Raw genomic sequence first — 20,632 nt, 5'->3', positions numbered from 1 at the left:
TGTGATAGACGACAGCGTGTGTGTGTGTGTGTGCATGTTTGTAACCCCCGGAGGGTAGAGAGAGGGGGACTGAGCGAGCAGTGGCTCTTTTCCAGGTGGCTCCAATTTGATAAACACAATATCCATCGATTCTACAGGTTTCACGTATCCGTGTCGTGTATATCGCGGCTCCCATACGAAAAAAAAACAATATTTGTACAAAAAGGCGAAATCTCAAAGTTTTTACTTTAAGACATTATTTAGCTAATTTCTAAATAATCTAAGGCTATACAAAAACGATACCTTGTTTTTTCGCAGCGGCTGGGTTCATGTTTATAGCTGCCGGGTCTGTTACGGTAAAATTGATCACGATTTCAAAAAAGTAATATATAGGGTAGATAGGCGGCCTGATTGGCTCGGGCCCTGATTGGCTCGGGCCCTGATTGGCTCGGGCCCGATATTAACGTCAAAATCTATTATTTTTATGTGATTGAAATGTGTCTGACACACGAGGCAAAGCGAGGACTGGGGGACGCTTATAACCTTTGTGCTGAATTTTATTTTCAATTAGGTCTTTTTTTCTCACTAAGAGGACCCCTCTATCTCTCTATCTCTCTCCGTCTCGGTGGTTCCTGGTTTTTAGATATTTATCTCAAACGCGAAATTAAGCGTTACAAATCTAAACGTGGTAATCATTTCTGGGAATCGGGTGAGAAAGTTAAGTGTTCGAAAAACTCTCTAAAATGTTATCAGCGCGGTCCATCGGGATAAAGTGTCGAGCATGCCAGCGAGACGCGGGCCTAACAAATGTTTAAACGACCAAGACGTTTTGTACTGACAGGCTTTCTCGGTGAGCTATTGTCGGGCGCCGTGCGGTGAAAATTACAGGGTACGAGAAATACAGCCGCGGGCGCTGAACGGCGACGAAAAACGCTAACAATACCCGCGAACCGTCGCTGAATGAACCGGATTTTGAATGCGAACTCAGTTGAGCGTGGATAGTTTTTGGTAGCGAGCGGGCGTTCCTGCCCCGTGTAACCCTGCGGCTCGGGTCTGAATGGCTCACAAAGACGCGCTGCTGGCCGGCTATACACGCAATATAATAACATAACTATTCTGTTTTAAAAGACAAGAAACACTCGACGATATAAAACAGTCAAATTAACGCCTGTTACATGCGCGCATAAGGACCCGACACTATTGAAAGAGACCTTTGTTTAAAAACCCGTAACCACTTTTCACTCCTTGTTAACAGTAAAGTATTTATTGTCATAATACCATCTTAGTTTAGACGCAACAGGATTTTATTGGACGGCACCAGGTCCGGTCCGTTAATTAGCGTTCAGTCCGGTCCGTTAATTAGCGTTCAGTACGCGCCTTCGTAAAAACGTGTCGTACCAATTAACACAGTCACGTGCTCACGCGATAATAATTTACTTGGCTTCAGGGATTTGTGATAAAAAAACATTTCTAGTTTTAAAAAAATACTGTAGAATAATAAAAAAACACATCTGCTTTTTGTTAATCTCGACACTTGAGTTTTTGAGTTAGATCTTAATGGGCCCAGTGTCACATTTACTGCTGGACACAGTTCCACAGTTACTGAACCCAATTCCACATATCAGATCTATGCCCAGTTCCACAGTTACAGCATCTAGTTCCACTGGACCAGGTTAGACCCCAGTTCCACAGTTCTGGCTCCAGTTCCATAGTTACTGGACTCAGTACCACATTGACTGGACCCAGTCCCACATATCAGATCTATGCCTATTTCCACAGACCCAGTTCCTCAGTTACAGCATCTAGTTCCACTGGACCAGGTTAGACCCCCAGTTCCACACAGTTCTGGCTCCAGTTCCACAGTTACTGGATGCAGATCTGGATTCGTTTTCCACAGTAAAGGTCCACTGAGTCCAATGTAGTTCGACTGTCGATGGTACGACAAACAACAACAACACGATCTTTCAATGAAACAAGATGAAAATCGTTGATAAGATAAGAGTAAATTGAATCTTTATAAACACCAGAAGCAGCAGCAGCGGCAGCGGCGGCAGCAGACAACATCCTTTAAATCGGTTTAACTGCTACAATCAGAGGCTATTAGTATTGTGACGACTCTGAGCCGGAGGGCCCTTTCTCTCTCTCAACTAGCCCCTGTTAGTGGAAAGAGAGAGAGAGAGAGAGGGGGGAACTAGTAAATTATAGCCTTCCGTTGACCGGGTTGTACAGTAGGTTTAATGGCCCGTAGAAAGAATAGTTTCTGATTTGTAGGTTTCACGTCGAGGAGAAAATCACGCATAAAACGACGATGTCGATTTTGAGGAGGGTTTTTTTGCCGGTACTTTAGTGGAGTGAGTACTCGCGCGATCTATTGACGATGATTGTTTGAATCGGGTCGGGTTCGTGCCCTGCTGGTTTTTACATTGTCCGATCATTGGGCGCCCGGTTGTACCGCTGTGCCGGGACCGAATTGCACCTTATCGCCCCAACAGGGGGTCCCCTCTCTCCCCTTATAGCTGCTGACTATAAATTCGACAGGTAGTTTTCAAATAGATATTAATTGATGTTTGTTTGTTTTTTTTATCTGGTAATACATTCTGGTTAGGTGTCCAAAGTATCACTTGATATTGACTCGATATTTAAGGGTCTAAGCTGACTGAAATCTGACTGAATCTGACTGAAATCTTTATTGGATACTTATTAAATCTACTTTAAAACTAGAGGTGAAAGAGAAGGGCGAAAAAATCATATAAATCTCCACACCTCTGGATTGATGTAAAATATCGTGATAAATTTGATCAATCGCATCCATGATGATTTTGAGGATTTAAATCTCAAATAATTGTGAATATCATATTTCTCTGTTGTATAACACTAGGGCTCAGTGGTCGCTTGTCTCCCCCCTTTCCTCTAGTGAAGCCTCCCAGACATATTTTAATCCAATTGTCGCATTTCAATGTGTGAGGATTTAACTAGGTGTGTCAAATTCAACTACGTTATTTCCTCTTATTAACGGTTTTATATTTGTCTTAAAATCGGATCAGAGGTTCAGGACGAGTAGCATTCACCTAATAGGATATAGGGGGGGGGGGGGAGGGGCGTCTCTAACAGGATCCCAGGCTACTATAGTTGGTAACTAACAGCTGTTGGTGATTTAGTGGGTCGGTCCGTTCGTGAACTAACTTTAAGACTGGTCTTAAGTTGTTATATTGGCTAATAGAACTATTGGTCTTAGTTAAGTCTGAAACGTGACTATACAACCGGCCCCTGGGTCTTGTAGCTTCACACGTGACCAGTCGGCATCCAGTATCTTGTTAGGTTAGCTTCTTCTCCAATTCCTGGTAAATCAACTTGTTTATGACATAAAAAGCTGCTTTGAACAAGACCCGATCTCATGGAAAAAGAGAATGGTTTGTCTGTGATTCTGGCAGCGATCCGGTTCTGGTAAATACGGAATAATTTAGAAACGACAGACGCTGTTTAGTTTCTAGTTTTGACGTTAACGGGTAATGTCGCTGTAACCATCCGCTGAAATCCCGCTCGAAATGTCCGGTGCCGAAATAGTTTTAGTCCGATCCAGTATTCCCGGCGTCCTCGCTTGCCGCGGTTAAATGAAAACCCGGCTGTGGCAGTCGATGATTATTTGAATTGAATTTTATTCATAACACATCATAAAACTATTTGAAGTATAACTGATAATTAAACAGAATACAATAACATATCATCTTTTCTAAATCGACAGCTCTTTAACCCCCCGCAGAGAGAGTGATCAATATAATAAACATTGATCATTGAATTGACAATGTTTTGAATCGTTGCCGCCATTTTTAAAAAACCAGGAAGTGAAATTCTAAAGAAAGTATTTCGGGTGTATTTGAAGGTATTTCGGGGGTGTTATAATGAAGTATTTCTGATATATTGAACGTACGTTGGTTATAACCCCTGTTCCTCTCATGAGTACAAATAACGCCGCAGTCCGAGTGAGTGACACAGCGAGCACTGTGCCTGACATTGTCGGTCGGGTTCTCCCTCTCTCTCCTCTCTGCTCTCCAGACTCTGTGACGTGTGACTGTTCTGGGGGTCCTGTCGGTCTGTGTGTTCCAATTGTATTTTTCATGTATGCAACACAACCTATAAGGTCCTATGGGCAAGGTGGGTATTTTTTACTGAAGAGGACTCTCAAGTCCCACTATTTAACTGATCGGTATCCGGTGCCGTTAGGGCGTTAGCCTATCCTCCATTAACTAACCCCCCACCCCGGCCCGAGAGATAACACCCCGGCCCCAGAGATTACACCCCGGCCGGAGAGATTACACCCCCGGCCGGAGAGATTGTCTTGATCAGCAATGATTGTGTCGATAATGATGAAGTGAATGATGTTGTTGATATTTTACAGGCTCTTTGCGTCTGAACTGGGAGACTTGAATAAGAATTCACTATGGAAGAAATGGAAATAGATACAGCAGCAGCAGCAGCAGCAGCAGCAGCAGACACCAGTATAACATACACTAGTGGCAGCAATATACCTACATGTAAGATTCATCCTACACAGGAACCTGATACAATTTATATATAAAAGTACCTAGGATACTGGGGTCAAAAACTTTTTGACTTAGACCCCTGTGATTCATCCGTAGAGAGGGGGGCATATTCAAATCACCCCCCTAGATAAAGAGGGAGAGAAGGGCTCATTCAACCCACCCCCCTCTCTCTACGGGGCAGTGATATATATATAAGTATATGATTGTTATTTCTAGATACTGATATAGTAGTCGAACCGCTGCCACAAGTCGCTGATTCCTCACTAGAGAGGAGGGGCTCATTCAACCCCCCCTCTCTATGGGGCAGTGATATATATAACTATATGATTGATATTTCTAGATACTGATATAGTAGTCGAACCGCTGCGACAAGTCGCTGATTCCTCACTAGAGAGGAGGGGGGCTCATTCAACCCCCCCCCTCTCTACGGGGCAGTGATATATATAAGTATATGATTGTTATTTCTAGATACTGATATAGTAGTCGAACCGCTGCCACAAGTCGCTGATTCCTCGGATAAAACAGGACCTCGTTTAATGATAACTCACATTGTAAACGATTTTTTTAAATCTTACGCCGGACGACAAACTCTCGGACCTTTTCATAAAGTACGTATTATTCCCACTAGGTGGCGCTAGTGTTACGATTATATTAAGGTTGAAGGTGCAGCCCGAAATAAAAGGGCGGTCATTCCTCAGTTAAAAACAGCAGCCACGAGAGGTGTTTCCCTCTCGGCAGATGAGAGTCAAATTTAATAATATCTGTCTTGACACAAAAAGGCCAACTGAACTCAGTGAGAGAGGACAAGTGTTTAGACTCACTGCACTAGATCCATATTCAATCCACGTCAATTCCACACATAAGTTCCACATTAGATCCACGTCACTAGATCCACACTAGTTCCACACTCAATCCATGTTTGATCCACTCAATCCATGTTTGATCCACACACTAGTTGCACACTAGATCCACAATAGATCCACTCACTAGATCAACACTAATTCCACACTCAATCCTTGTTAGTTCCACGTCAGATCCACACACTAGATCCACACTTGTTCCACACTCAATCCATGTATGATCCACACACTAGTTCCACACTCAATCCATGTATGATCCACACACTAGTTCCACACTCAATCCATGTATGATCCACACACTAGTTCCACATTAGATCCACACTAGTTCGACAATAGATCCAGGTCACTAGATCCACCCCTAGTTATAGATGAGAGGTAACTGAACCCGTAAATTGTAAATATATTGTATTTTATAGAGTTTCTCAGCGATCGTCGGCCCAAATGGAAGTGGTAAATCTAACGTCATAGATTCAATGTTGTTTGTTTTCGGATACAGAGCAAAGAAAATCCGTTCGAATAAAGTGAGCGTTTTAATTCATAGCAGTGATAAACATCGAGATGTTCAGAGCTGTACGGTAACTGTTCACTTCCAGAGGATTATAGATACTGGGGTAAGAAATCTGTCTGTGTGTCTGTATCACTGTCAATCTGTGTCTGTCACTGTCTGTGCCTGTCACTGTATCTGTGTCTGTCACTGTCTGTTTGCGGTTGCCTGTCAATGCCTGTAATTGTCACTGTCTGTCTGTCTGTCACTTAATCTGTGCCTGTCACTGTCTATCTGTGTCTGTCACTGTCTGTACCTGTCACTGTCAATCTGTGCCTGTCACTGTATCTGTGTCTGTCACTGTCTGTATCACTGTGCCTGTCACTGTCTGTCTGTACCTGTCACTGTCAATATGTGCCTGTCACTGTCACTTAATCTGTGCCTGTCACTCTCTGTGGCTGTCACTGTCTGTCTGCCTGTGTCACTGTCAATCTGTGCCTGTCACTGTCAATCTGTGCCTGTCACTGTCAATCTGTCTGTTCTGCTACATTGAGATGCCAGGCCCATCAAATCTAGGTAGCATTTACCATTTTACTGGCTCTTACTGGCCTAAACATTCACCTACCGTATTTAGGCCTACCCGGTACCTAGGCCTATTTTATGACTGTTCAGTATTTCGTGTTACTGCTGCTGCTGCTGCTGCTGCTGCTGCTGCTGATTAAATGATTGATTGTTGTATTTGTAGCCGGGTGATGAAGATTACGAGATCGTCCCCGATTCGCAGTTCAACGTTTCTCGAACCGGTTTAAAAGATAACAGTTCGTTCTATTGCGTGAACGGTAAACGGACGACGTATAAAGAGGTGGCTGTTTTATTACGAGCGAGCGGAATTGATTTAGATCACAATCGATTCCTCATTTTACAGGTAACAATTACAATCAATCAAACTCTGTTTCAGTCATACACTCCTCATCTCAATTAGGAAACCAGTGTTCTTTGTACGCTGAAGAGCTGTGTGATGACGGTGGCTACTGAAGCTGCAAGGCTTTCGATCCTCCCATAAAAATACAGAAATTCTAAGCTTAATTTTGTTGTAATCTTCTATTTGTCTCATTAGTTCAATATACTTTACATTCAAAGCGATTATCAGCATTGATAGAATATTGACGTCCACTCTGGTTGGGGCAGTTTAAGATATCTTATAAGGGGTGGTGCAGATTTTTGTGGATGTAAAGATGAAAAGGGTCGCCTGTCCTCTGAAACCTTGAGTAGAGAACACTGAAGACATTGTCTCTTCATTTACAATTCCTGTCTCTTTAGACGGGAATCAAACTGTTCTATTTTTAACTACGACAAACAGAAATGTTGATGTTTGAATATTACAGGGTGAAGTTGAACAGATAGCTCTGATGAAACCTAAAGCTTTAACCGAACACGATGAAGGAATGTTAGAATTTCTCGAAGATATTATCGGTAGCAGTCGATTTAAAGAACCGATCGATATTCTGTTTAAACGAGTCGAAGAATTAAATGAACTTAGAGGAGAAAAGGTAAAACATTAATACCAATAGTTCCACTGTTCTGTATCCAATTACACAGTTCAGGACTCAGTTCCACACTTCAAGATTCAGCTCCATGGGACTCAGTTCCACAGGACTCAGTTCCACACTTCAAGATTCAGCTCCATGGGACTCAGTTCCACAGGACTCAGTTCCACACTTCAAGATTCAGCTCCATGGGACTCAGTTCCACAGGACTCAGTTCCACACTTCAAGATTCAGCTCCATGGGACTCAGTTCCACAGGACTCAGTTCCACACTTCAAGATTCAGCTCCATGGGACTCAGTTCCACAGGACTCAGTTCCACACTTCAAGATTCAGCTCCATGGGACTCAGTTCCACAGGACTCAGTTCCACACTTCAAGATTCAGCTCCATGGGACTCAGTTCCACAGGACTCAGTTCCACACTTCAAGATTCAGCTCCATGGGACTCAGTTCCACAGGACTCAGTTCCACACTTCAAGATTCAGCTCCATGGGACTCAGTTCCACAGGACTCAGTTCCACACATCAAGATTCAGCTCCATGGGACTCAGTTCCACAGGACTCAGTTCCACACTTCAAGATTCAGCTCCATGGGACTCAGTTCCACAGTTCTGTACCCAATTCCACAGTTGTGAGTCCAGATTAGACTCTCAGAATTAAAACATAGAAAATGAGCTGATTTTAACTCGAGAGGTTTTACTATCACCTGAGGATCTCAGTGGATCCTGGGAAAACTGATAACTCTTTTAATCTCCAACCCTATGTAACACATATGCGTTCTAGTCTCAAATCAATTAAATCTATTTGTTTAGAATTCAGTGTATGAATCTGAACCCGGTTTATGGAGTGGCTCCTTATGCACTAGTCAATGAAAGTCCCTCTGTCCCGGCACTATGGATCGCTAATTTTCGTTTCCCCGCCCCTGTAGGGCGGGGGGACTTTCATTGACTGGTGCATTAGACTGACATGATTTTAAGCAGACTCAGTAACAGTTTAACCGATGATATTTATTTACAGTTGAATCGAGTTAAACTTGTGGAGAAAGATAAAGATTCTTTGGAAGGAGCGAAAAATGAAGCGATCGAATATTTAACAATCGAAAATGAAATCATACGTAATCGTCATGCTCTGTTCCAAAAATACGTGTAAGTAATCGTCATGCTCTGTTTCAAAAATACGTGTAAGTAACTATTGAACTGTTCAATAACAAAACTGACGATGAAAAACTCTCAGCAAATTATTTTCAAACAATTCATAATCGGTATGAGTTATCGTCATGGATTCGAATTTGAATATCTGTACCGGTGATTCATTTTGCAGCGGAGGGTTCCGCTACAGGAGTTCAGCTTTATAATTGTTTGTTGTTTGTTTGTTTTATTGAAGTCACGAAGGTCAAGAGAATTTAGAGAAAGTTCGAGTAAAGCACGAACAGGTCGTCGAGCGACGCAAACAATTAGATTTACAGAAAGATGAATTTAAAACGGCGAGAAAAGAGAAAGGAAAAGAGTTAAAACGCGTTCATGAGTAAGTGTACCACCAGGGAGCGCCACCGGCAGTAGGGTGTCGTGCCACCAGTAGGCCTAGATGTTATAAATCCACTACATAGGCCACCTGGAATGCTCTCAAGTCAGGTTGAAATAGACATTAGTTCTATTCCCTGTGAGGGAAGGGGAGATGAATTTGTCCCAGGAATGGAGCTGTCCTAGAGGGATGGATCAAGTGATGTGAAGGATATCTGATCAGCAAGGGGGGGGTACTGATGAAGCTGGCCTAGATCCATACAATAGATCTGTGAGGGGAGATAGAGAGAGATCTCGGAGCTGGTCTCTGTACTACTGATGGAGGGGGGTGTATAATAACTATATGGAGTTGTATGTGTTGGTATTTGTAGAGTTTATACTGCCTTAGTGAGGGGGGAGAGAGAGAGAGGGAGAGGGAGGGAGGGAGAGAGAGGGAGGGAGGGAGGTAGGGAAGGAGGGAGGGAGAGGGAGAGAGATCTCGGAGCTGGTCTCTGTAATACTGATGGAGTTGTGTATGTGTTGGTATTTGTAGGGTTTATACTGCGTTACAAACAGAAGTCGATAAACGTAAAGATGAATATAGTAAAATAGAACGAGAAGACGCCCAACACCACGACGACATCAAACACAGTCGAAATAAAACAAAACAAATCGAAAAACAATTACAACAAGAAATCAAAAAGGTATTTATTTATTTCAGCAGCGCAAAACATTTCAGGATTCTTTTGCTAATTTCGATTACTGAGATATTTCCGTTATTTTTTTAAACAGATCGAAGAATTGAAACAAATTCCGGAAGAATGTGAGAAAAAACTGGAGAAATTGAACAATCAACTGGAGAAACTGGAGGCGGAGAAAGTGATAGAGGAATCGAATTTACAGAAAGTTATGGATAGTTTAAAAACGGAAACCGAGGTTAGAATTAGACAGGTTTTAAACTGCTTCCAATTTGTGAACAATGTGACAGTGTGCTGTCCAAATGAGAAGAGATGATGGGAGTGTGGTAAGAGAGGAATTTTCAGGGTGGTAAGATGCCATGATTTGACCAGGATTTTTTCCAACCATTTTCATCTCGACCGGTAAGCAGGCTTCGTTGGATCGGCGCTTACCGCCTCATTTGGACAGCATTTGTGTGGATATTTACTGAAATACTTAGACAAATAAAACTATTAATGCTGTAGTATTTATCTCTTCTGGTTCAACTGGTGCAACTACTAAAATCTCTGCTAATCCCTGCTTATCTCTGCTAATTCCTGCTGATTCCTGCTGATTTGTTTTATGTTTGTGATGTTTTAGGGGATGCAAATAGAAAAAGATGAAAAAGAACAGAAATTATTGGAACTTCAGAAATCAGTGAATGAAGCTCGGTCGAAGGTTCGATTTTAAAACAACATCTTTTTACATCGGTTTCATTCTGAAATCAAATTCACCTCAAATCAGTTCCACAATTAACTGTGGAACCTCGAATCAGTTCCACAATTAACTGTGGAACCTAGAATCACTTCCACAATTAACTGTAGAACCTCGAATCAGTTCCACAATTAACTGTGGAACCTAGAATCAGTTCCACAATTAACTGTGGAACCTCGAATCAGTTCCACAATTAACTGTGTAACTGGATCCATCTTGAACTGTGGCCCCAGTGTCTCACACCTCTCTCTCTCTCTACATGCAGTATACAGTGGCTCAGTCCGAGTTGGATCTGATTCTTCAGAATCAACAAACGGAAAAAGCAAAACTGAAAGACGCGGAAAAAAACCTGGAGAAAACCGTCGATACTTGTAAACAACGCAAAACGTACGTGTTTTACAGATAACCAAGCAATAAGTCCCGAAATAAAACCGATTTTAGTTTTTAATAAATCGTCGTATCGTTTCCAGGGATATGAAGAATTATGAAAAACGCGTTCCTGAAATCGAGAACGAATTACAACAATCGAAGAAACAGTTATCGTCGATAGTAACGGAACAGGATTCATTAGAAACGAAGGTAAGTATTCAAAAAAACCCGAGCGCGAACTTTTCATGTCACATGGTTTTAATGAAGATTGTGATGTTGTATATTTGAATAGATTCGAGGTGTTCGTAGTAAACTAGAAGAAGGTCGAAGCGCGATGCAATCCTCGCACAACAGAGGACGAGTTATTGACGCTTTAATGGAGGAAAAACAATCGGGAAGAATTCCCGGAATATACGGTAGATTGGTATGTTACGCCAGAAACATTGGGTACGGGTAGATTGGGTACAAGTAGATTGGTATGTTACGCCAGAAACATTGGGTACGGGTAGATTGGTATGTTACTCTAGAAACATTGGGTACGGGTAGATTGGGTTTGATACGCCAGAAACATTGGGTACGGGTAGATTGGGTACAAGTAGATTGGTATGTTACGCCAGAAACATTGGGTACGGGTAGATTGGTATGTTACTCTAGAAACATTGGGTACGGGTAGATTGGGTTTGATACGCCAGAAACATTGGGTACGGGTAGATTGGGTACAAGTAGATTGGTATGTTACGCCAGAAACATTGGGTACGGGTAGATTGGTATGTTACTCTAGAAACATTGGGTACGGGTAGATTGGGTATGGGTAGATTGGGTATTGGTAGATTGGGTACGGGTAGATTGGGTACGGGTAGATTGGGTATTGGTAGATTGGGTACGGGTAGATTGGGTACGGGTAGATTGGGTACGGGTAGATTGTCAGATAAAACTCATGTCGTTTGAATAAGTTCGGTGTCTGTGCGGGATCTAGTTTATTCACTCGTTCTAGGCCTAAAATCTTACATAAGGCACATACGGTTTATGCTGTTAATTAGTCTATTACCCATGTCAGTCAGATGAAACTCATACAGTTACAATAAGTTCCTTTTCTGTGGAACTTGGGTTCTATATTCCGTAGGTCTAGGCCTAAAATGTAACATACAGAATTCACATAATATGCCGCTAATACTGCGTACATTCAAGTCGGCCTGATTAAACTTTTAACTCATGTATTTAGAATCAGTCCCTTCTTCTGTGGAACTTCCACTGTATTTCTGTGGAACTTCCACTGTATTTCTGTGGAACTTCCACTGTATTTCTGTGGAACTTCCACTGTATTTCTGTGGAACTTCCACTGTATTTCTGTGGATCTTTGGTCCCTTATTTCTCAGTTCTAGGCCTAAAATCTAAACGGAATATACATTCAGTTAATTATTGCGTGTAACTCATATATTTCTCAGGGCGACCTCGGAGCGATTGATAAGAAATATGACGTTGCCATATCGACGGCTTGCGGAGCGTTAGAACACATCGTCACCGACAACATGTCGTCTGCTCAACGCTGCGTCGAGTTCCTGAAGAAAACAAACACCGGACTCGCTACGTTCATTGGACTCGATAAAATGGCTAAATGGAAAACACAAGCTCAACAGAAAATCAAAACGTTAGTAGTTGTTTATCAATACCCTCACAACTCGGGGCTTGTAAGTCATCAGTTACATTCAAACTCACACAAGTCATCATTTGGAGAAGTCGTCACATTGCTGTGAATAAGTCTTCCTTATTTGAGACTTATTCAATTTACTACTAAAGTCATCAAAATACTGATCATCATAGTCCCTAGTATTAGTTACGACTTAAATGACTTTGAACAGGTGTGAAAACTAAAGGCAGTTATAAATTGCGGCCATGTCATCAGTAGCTACTGTTTAACTCAATCTCAGTTTTGTGATGATGTATTTTCAGTCCTGAGAATGCTCCTAGATTATTTGATTTAAACTCAATCTCAGTTTTGTGATGATGTATTTTCAGTCCTGAGAATGCTCCTAGATTATTTGATTTAGTGAAGGTGAACGATGAATTGATAAGACCAGCGTTCTATCACGCTCTCCGGGATACACTTGTAGCTACTGATATGGATCAGGCGACTCGTATAGCATTCAGCGGAACTCAACGATTCAGAGTTGTTACATTAGAGGGACAACTTATTGATACATCAGGTGTGTGTGTGTCTGTGTGGACAGAGGAGAGAGGGAGAGTTAGATGGAGAGGGAGGCAGATTAGAGAGAGAGAGAGAGGGAAGAGAAGAGTTAGATAGAGAGAGGGAGGGAGGGAGGGAGGCAGATTAGAGAGAGAGAGAGGGAGGATAAATTAACTGATTTCTGATTTATATTGTGTTTGCAGGTACTAAGGAGAGGGGAGAGGATAGAGGGAAGAGGGGGAGAGGAGAGGATAGAGAGGGATGGGAGGAGAGAGGAGGGATAAATTCATTGATTTCAGGATAATATTGTGTTTGTTTTTTCAGGTACTATGAGGAGAGGGGGAGGGGAGGAGAGGGGAGAGGATAGAGGGAAGAGGGGGAGAGGAGAGGATAGAGGGAAGAGGGGGAGAGGAGAGGATAGAGAGGGATGGGAGGAGAGAGGGAGGATAGATTCATTGATTTCAGGATAATATTGTGTTTGTTTTTTCAGGTACTATGAGGCAGGAGGGAGAGGGGGAGCGAGGGGAGGAGAAGGAGAGAGGGAGAGGGAAGCTAATTGATTTCGGGATTATAATGTGTTTGTTTTTGCAGGTACTATGAGTGGAGGAGGTAAAACAGCTTGTAAAGGTCGAATGGGTTCCGCAATCGCTTCCGATGTCGACCCTAAACAAATTGAACGCATGGAAAATGATCTGCAGAAGGTAAACAACCATCAACTCACAACTTACAACTTACAACCATCAACTTACAACTTACAACCATCAACTTACAACTCACAACTTACAACTCTCAACTCACAACTAAACTTACAACTGACCATTAACTCCTCCAGAATGTACAAGTGTAAATCTCGGCCTATACTGAACCTACTCGGCCTATACTGAGCCTACTCGGCCTATACTGAACCTACTTGGCCTATACTGAACCTCCTCGGCCTATACTGAACCTACTTGGCCTATACTGAACCTACTCGGCCTATTCTGAACCTACTTGGCCTATACTGAACCTACTTGGCCTATACTGAACCTACTCGGCCTATTCTGAACCTACTTGGCCTATACTGAACCTACTCGGCCTATTCTGAACCTCCTCGGCCTATACTGAACCTACTTGGCCTATACTGAACCTACTCGGCCTATACTGAGCCTACTCGGCCTATACTGAACCTACTTGGCCTATACTGAACCTCCTCGGCCTATACTGAACCTACTTGGCCTATACTGAACCTACTCGGCCTATTCTGAACCTCCTCGGCCTATACTGAACCTACTTGGCCTATACTGAACCTACTCGGCCTATTCTGAACCTACTTGGCCTATACTGAACCTTTTCAGCCTATACTGAACCTACTCGGCCTATACTGAACCTACTCGGCCTATACTGAACCTACTCGGCCTATACTGAACCTACTCGGCCTATACTGAACCTACTCGGCCTATACTGAACCTACTTGGCCTATACTGAACCTACTCGGCCTATACTGAACCTACTCGGCCTATACTGAACCTACTCGGCCTATACTGAACCTACTTGGCCTATACTGAACCTACTCGGCCTATACTGAACCTACTCGGCCTATACTGAACCTACTCGGCCTATACTGAACCTACTCGGCCTATACTGAACCTACTCGGCCTATTCTGAACCTACTCGGCCTATACTGAACCTACTCGGCCTATACTGAACCTACTCGGCCTATACTGAACCTACTCGGCCTATACTGAACCTACTCGGCCTATTCTGAACCTACTCGGCCTATACTGAACCTACTCGGCCTATACTGAACCTACTCGGCCTATACTGAACCTACTTGGCCTATACTGAACCTACTCGGCCTATTCTGAACCTACTTGGCCTATACTGAACTTACTTGGCCTATACTGAACCTTTTCAGCCTATACTGAACCTACTCGGCCTATACTGAACCTACTCGGCCTATACTGAACCTACTCGGCCTATACTGAACCTACTCGGCCTATACTGAACCTACTCGGCCTATACTGAACCTACTCGGCCTATACTGAACCTACTCGGCCTATACTGAACCTACTCGGCCTATTCTGAACCTACTCGGCCTATACTGAACCTACTCGGCCTATACTGAACCTACTCGGCCTATACTGAACCTACTTGGCCTATACTGAACCTACTTGGCCTATACTGAACCTACTCGGCCTATACTGAACCTACTTGGCCTATACTGAACTTACTCGGCATATACTGAACCTACTTGGCCTATACTGAACCTACTCGGCCTATACTGAACCTACTCGGCCTATACTGAACCTACTCGGCCTATACTGAACCTCCTCGGCCTATACTGAGCCTACTCGGCCTATACTGAGCCTACTCGGCCTATACTGAACCTACTCGGCCTATACTGAACCTACTCGGCCTATACTGAACCTACTTGGCCTATACTGAACCTACTCGGCCTATACTGAACCTACTCGGCCTATACTGAACCTACTCGGCCTATACTGAACCTACTTGGCCTATACTGAACCTCCTCGGCCTATACTGAGCCTACTCGGCCTATACTGAGCCTACTCGGCCTATACTGAACCTACTCGGCCTATACTGAACCTACTCGGCCTATACTGAACCTACTCGGCCTATACTGAACCTACTCGGCCTATACTGAACCTACTCGGCCTATACTGAACCTACTCGGCCTATACTGAACCTACTCGGCCTATACTGAACCTACTCGGCCTATACTGAGCCTACTCGGCCTATACTGAACCTACTCGGCCTATACTGAACCTACTCGGCCTATACTGAACCTACTCGGCCTATACTGAACCTACTCGGCCTATACTGAACCTACTCGGCCTATACTGAACCTACTCGGCCTATACTGAGCCTACTCGGCCTATACTGAACCTACTCGGCCTATACTGAACCTACTCGGCCTATACTGAACCTACTCGGCCTATACTGAGCCTACTCGGCCTATACTGAACCTACTCGGCCTATACTGAACCTACTCGGCCTATACTGAACCTACTCGGCCTATACTGAACCTACTCGGCCTATACTGAACCTACTCGGCCTATACTGAACCTACTCGGCCTATACTGAACCTACTCGGCCTATACTGAACCTACTCGGCCTATACTGAACCTACTCGGCCTATACTGAACCTACTCGGCCTATACTGAACCTACTCGGCCTATACTGAACCTACTCGGCCTATACTGAACCTACTCGGCCTATACTGAACCTACTCGGCCTATACTGAACCTACTCGGCCTATACTGAACCTACTGTTAGTTATAGGTAACAATTTTCTGTTATATTTGTTTAGGATAAAGATTTGTATGTGAGTTTAAGCGCAAAACGTGAGAAACTCGAAGACACTGTACGACAATGTCAATCACAGCTTAAAAAACAAAAACATGACGCGGAAAAATGTAAAATGGAAATTGAGGTTTGTTACTGACAGAGAATACGGACGCAGGTTTTATTCTAAACCGGGTTTTAACGGCGATGTATCTGTTTATAACTGTAGTCATTGTTGGAGAGAGAATCGAGTTTAAAGAAAGACGTCGAGTTATATAAACAGAGCGTGAAAGATGCCGCGCCAGACGATAAAAAACTGAAACTACTCGAGAAAAACGTCTCTTCTCTCAAGAAAGGTACCATCGTCATTTCATTTAAATAGGGGGCGCCACTTAACTGGAAATCAGGGAAAAGTCAGAAAATTTTCTTTTCTTCGGAAAAATATGGGAATCATCTGGAAGAACCGAGTCCAAGTGGCAGCCCGGCGTCAAATCAATTTCAGTTTTTGATTTTTATGAACTTTTGTTTTCAGTTTATGACGAAGCTTCGAATACAGCAACAAAACTGGAAGATGAAGTCAGAGAGTAAGAATAGATATAACCCCCTCCCCCCGGGTGAGAGTGGAGTAACTCCCCTCACTCCCCCCTCAATGAGAGAAGAGTTTATTTACTACTAACTATTTACAGATTACAGAATAAAATCATGGATGTTGGAGGCGCGAAATTAGCCGTTGTACAGAATAGATTAGATATGGTTAATAAACAGATCGATCAAATCATCGGACAAATTACTAAATCAAAAGTTAATGCGAAAACATGTGCAAGGTATGATTTAACAGTCGCAGGGACTGGTGGGTGGGAGGGTGCCCGAGACTGGGATGAGGGACTAGTGTGTGCCCCAGACTGGGTCAAGGAACTGGTGGGTGCCCCAGACCGGGTTGAGGGACTGGTGGGTGCCCCAGACCGGGATGAGGGACTGGTGGGTGCCCCAGACCGGGATGAGGGACTGGTGGGTGCCCCAGACCGGGATGAGGGACTGGTGGGTGCCCCAGACCGGGATGAGGGACTGGTGGGTGCCCGAGACCGGGATGAGGGACTGGTTGGTGCCCGAGACTGGGTCGAGGGACTAGTGTGTGCCCCAGACTGGGTCGAGGAACTGGTGGGTGCCCCAGACCGGGTTGAGGGACTGGTGGGTGCCCCAGACCGGGATGAGGGACTGGTGGGTGCCCCAGACCGGGATGAGGGACTGGTGGGTGCCCCAGACCGGGATGAGGGACTGGTGGGTGCCCCAGACCGGGATGAGGGACTGGTGGGTGCCCCAGACCGGGATGAGGGACTGGTGGGTGCCCGAGACCGGGATGAGGGACTGGTTGGTGCCCGAGACTGGGTCGAGGAACTGGTTGGTGCCCGAGACTGGGTCGAGGGACTGGTTGGTGCCCGAGACTGGGTCGAGGGACTGGTTGGTGCCCGAGACTGGGTCGAGGGACTGGTTGGTGCCCGAGACTGGGTCGAGGGACTGGTTGGTGCCCGAGACTGGGGTGAGGAACTGGTTGGTGGGTGCCCCAGAATGGTTTAAGGGACTGGTAGTGCCCCCTAGCAGTTATCATATATCTTTCTATTTGTTTTGCAGGAATTTAAAGAAAGCCGAAGAGAAAGTGAAAAGTTTAGAAGAAGAACAAAAAGAGAACAGTGAGAATATCGTGAGATTAACTGAAGCTATGAATAATTTAACACATGTCGGTAAAGAAGTAATGGATGCTTTTGAGAAAGCAAAGGTATGAAATATCGGCCGTATCCAACCTATCCTCTCCTCTCTCTCAACTTCTCCTCTCTCTCTTTCACCTCTCTCCTCTCCTCTTTCACCTCTCTCCTCTCTCTCTCTCTCTCTCTCTCTCTCTCTCTCTCTCTCTCTCTCTCTCTCTCTCTCTCTCTCTCTCTCTCTCTCTCTCTCTCTCTCTCTCTCTCTCTCTCTCTCTCTCTCTCTCTCTCTCTCTCTCTCTCTCTCTCTCTCTCTCTCTCTCTCTCTCTCTCTCTCTCTCTCTCTCTCTCTCTCTCTCTCTCTCTCTCTCTCTCCCTCTCTCCTCTCTCCCACTCATGACCGGTGATGTTATTTTCAGACTGATATACAAGTACAAGACGATCTCCTCAACGAAATGAAACGATCGATTAAACAACTAGAAGATGAAGATAATCAAATCGATAAAGAATTGATTGAGATAAAATGTGAAGAGGAGAAACACGGAGGAATTCTGAAAGAGAATCAAAATAAAATCAAACATTGGACGAAAGAGGTTTGTCTCCTACACACAGGGAGCATTCATTTACAGCTCTACAGTATAATGTATGCTCCCCTTGAGAATAGTATCGATACTTGTATCTCTCTGTCTCTCATCTGCTGGACTCTGTAACAACCTGTATTCAGGTTATCTGCTGCTGGGCCTCAGTTTTAATAGTCTGCTAGGTATTGAATTCAATTAAATGGACCTGAAAAAATACATTCAATTCAATTTGTTACTGAGAGAACTTTTTAGAGGTTGCCAGGTCTGGTATATTAACACATGACAGTATTTCTTGCTGCTGCTGCTGCTGCTGCTGCTGCTGGTGGTGCAGCTGCTGCTGCTGCTGCTGTTACTGATGATGTTTTATTTGTATTCAGATGAATTCATTAAAGTTACACACTATTGACTCTCGTGAACCGGAGGCATTGAGAATATTTACACCTGAAGAATTATCGGTTATAAACGAATACGCGGTCACTGTACTCGAAGAGAAACTAGCTCAAATGAAACCAAACATGTCGGCCATCGCTGAATACAGGAAAAAGGTTAGTTCCTATATCGCTCGCTAGGGAGCGCTGTGCAGTAGCAGTCGTGTGACTAGATTAAAACAGTCAAATTTGAATCTCTTTTTGAGTGTGAGGTTGCGGCACAATATAGATTGTCTTCTGTAACCCTGTGGATGCGTAGTGGAAACACGCTGGGTGGAAACTGGCAGGGTGGAATCTGGGTGGGTGGAAACTGGGTTGAATCTGGCTGGGTGGATACACACTGGGTGGAATCTGGTTGGGTGGAAACTGGGTGGATAGACGCTGGGTGGATATACATGCTGGGTGGAATCTGGCTTGGTGAATCAGGCTGGGTGGAATCAGGGTGGATACACGCTGCGTGGAAAGTGGGTGGAATCTAATATATGATATTGATGTATTACAGGAAGAGTTGTATTTGAAGCGTGTCTCAGAATTAGATCATGTGACCGAATTACGAGACAAACAACGAAAACAACATGAAACGTTGAGGAAACAACGACTCGATGAATTCATGACTGGATTCACCGTTATAACTACACGTCTTAAAGAGATGTATCAGATGATCACACTAGGGGGCGACGCTGAGCTAGAACTCGTAGATTCATTAGATCCGTTCTCAGAGGGAATCGTATTCAGGTATTACCACTAGGGGGCGACGCTGAGCTAGAACTCGTAGATTCATTAGATCCGTTCTCAGAGGGAATCGTATTCAGGTATTACCACTAGGGGGCGATATCGTTGTGGCGTCTGCTGTAATTCATTCTCGCGTGTTTCGTTTCAGCGTTCGACCTCTGAAGAAATCGTGGAAGAATATTTCTAATTTATCGGGAGGAGAGAAAACTCTGTCGTCGTTAGCGTTAGTGTTCGCGTTACATCACTATAAACCGACTCCTCTTTACGTCATGGATGAAATCGATGCGGCTCTAGATTTTAAAAACGTCTCAATCGTCGCTCATTATATTAAAGTAAGTTTAATCAGTGTTTTATTCCCTCTCCCCATACCCTCCTCACTCTCTCCCCTCACCATCCTCCCCTCCCTCTCTCCCCTCACCATCCTCACTCTCCCCTCACCATCCTCCCCTCCCTCTCCTCCCTCTCTTCCCTCACCCTCCTACCCTCTCACCCCACCTCTCCTCTCACCCTCCTCTCCTCACCCTCATCTCTCTCTTCTCACCCTCTCCTCACTCTCTTCTCACCCTCCTGTCTCCCCTCACCCTCCTCCCTTCCTTCACCCTCCTGTCTCTCTCCTCTCCTCCACTGGTAATTGAGTTTTCTGATGATTTATTTCACAGGAAAGAACAAAGAATGCACAGTTTATAATCATCTCGTTGCGTAATAACATGTTTGAGTTGGCTGATCGATTAGTGGGTATTTATAAAACAGAAAACTGTACAAAATCCTGTACAATTAATCCAGCTAAAATATCCATGCAGCAAATAACACCTCAACAACAACCAGCGGTTACCGTACAGCAAACTACACCTCAACAACAACCAGCGGTTACTCAGTGTTAATCACCTCAACAACCAGCGGTTACTCAGTGTTAATCACCTCAACAACCAGCGGTTACTCAGTGTTAATCACCTCAACAACAACCAGCGGTTACCGTACAGCAAACTACACCTCAACAACAACCAGCGGTTACCGTA

The 20,632-nt window shown here is 44.1% G+C and overlaps 1 protein-coding gene across 2 annotated transcripts; it reads left to right on the top strand.

Annotated features, from left to right (window-relative positions):
- Window positions 1-3,801: 3,801 nt before the first annotated feature.
- Window positions 3,802-20,499, top strand: LOC141910842 (structural maintenance of chromosomes protein 4-like). 2 transcript variants are annotated; one of them, XM_074801685.1, is made up of 27 exons: window positions 3,802-3,859; window positions 4,376-4,511; window positions 4,989-5,128; window positions 5,797-5,991; window positions 6,610-6,789; window positions 7,250-7,414; window positions 8,427-8,554; window positions 8,793-8,933; window positions 9,462-9,612; window positions 9,701-9,844; window positions 10,226-10,303; window positions 10,605-10,726; window positions 10,810-10,918; window positions 11,001-11,132; window positions 12,154-12,356; window positions 12,725-12,912; window positions 13,485-13,594; window positions 16,204-16,326; window positions 16,408-16,534; window positions 16,711-16,762; window positions 16,865-17,002; window positions 17,808-17,952; window positions 18,295-18,468; window positions 18,834-19,001; window positions 19,387-19,619; window positions 19,765-19,948; window positions 20,276-20,499. In XM_074801685.1, exons 2-27 carry the CDS (start codon window positions 4,418-4,420, stop codon window positions 20,495-20,497), a joined length of 3,846 nt encoding a protein of 1,281 aa, XP_074657786.1. In that variant the 5' UTR covers window positions 3,802-3,859; window positions 4,376-4,417; the 3' UTR covers window positions 20,498-20,499. The 2 variants fall into 2 exon arrangements, with proteins under 2 accessions (XP_074657786.1, XP_074657787.1); XM_074801686.1 differs by lacking the exon at window positions 7,250-7,414.
- The last annotated feature ends 133 nt before the right edge of the window (window positions 20,500-20,632 follow it).

This window comes from Tubulanus polymorphus, chromosome 9, assembly GCF_964204645.1.
Source record: "Tubulanus polymorphus chromosome 9, tnTubPoly1.2, whole genome shotgun sequence".
Lineage (NCBI taxonomy): Eukaryota > Metazoa > Nemertea > Palaeonemertea > Tubulaniformes > Tubulanidae > Tubulanus > Tubulanus polymorphus.
This window is presented reverse-complemented; position numbering and strand designations above follow the sequence as displayed.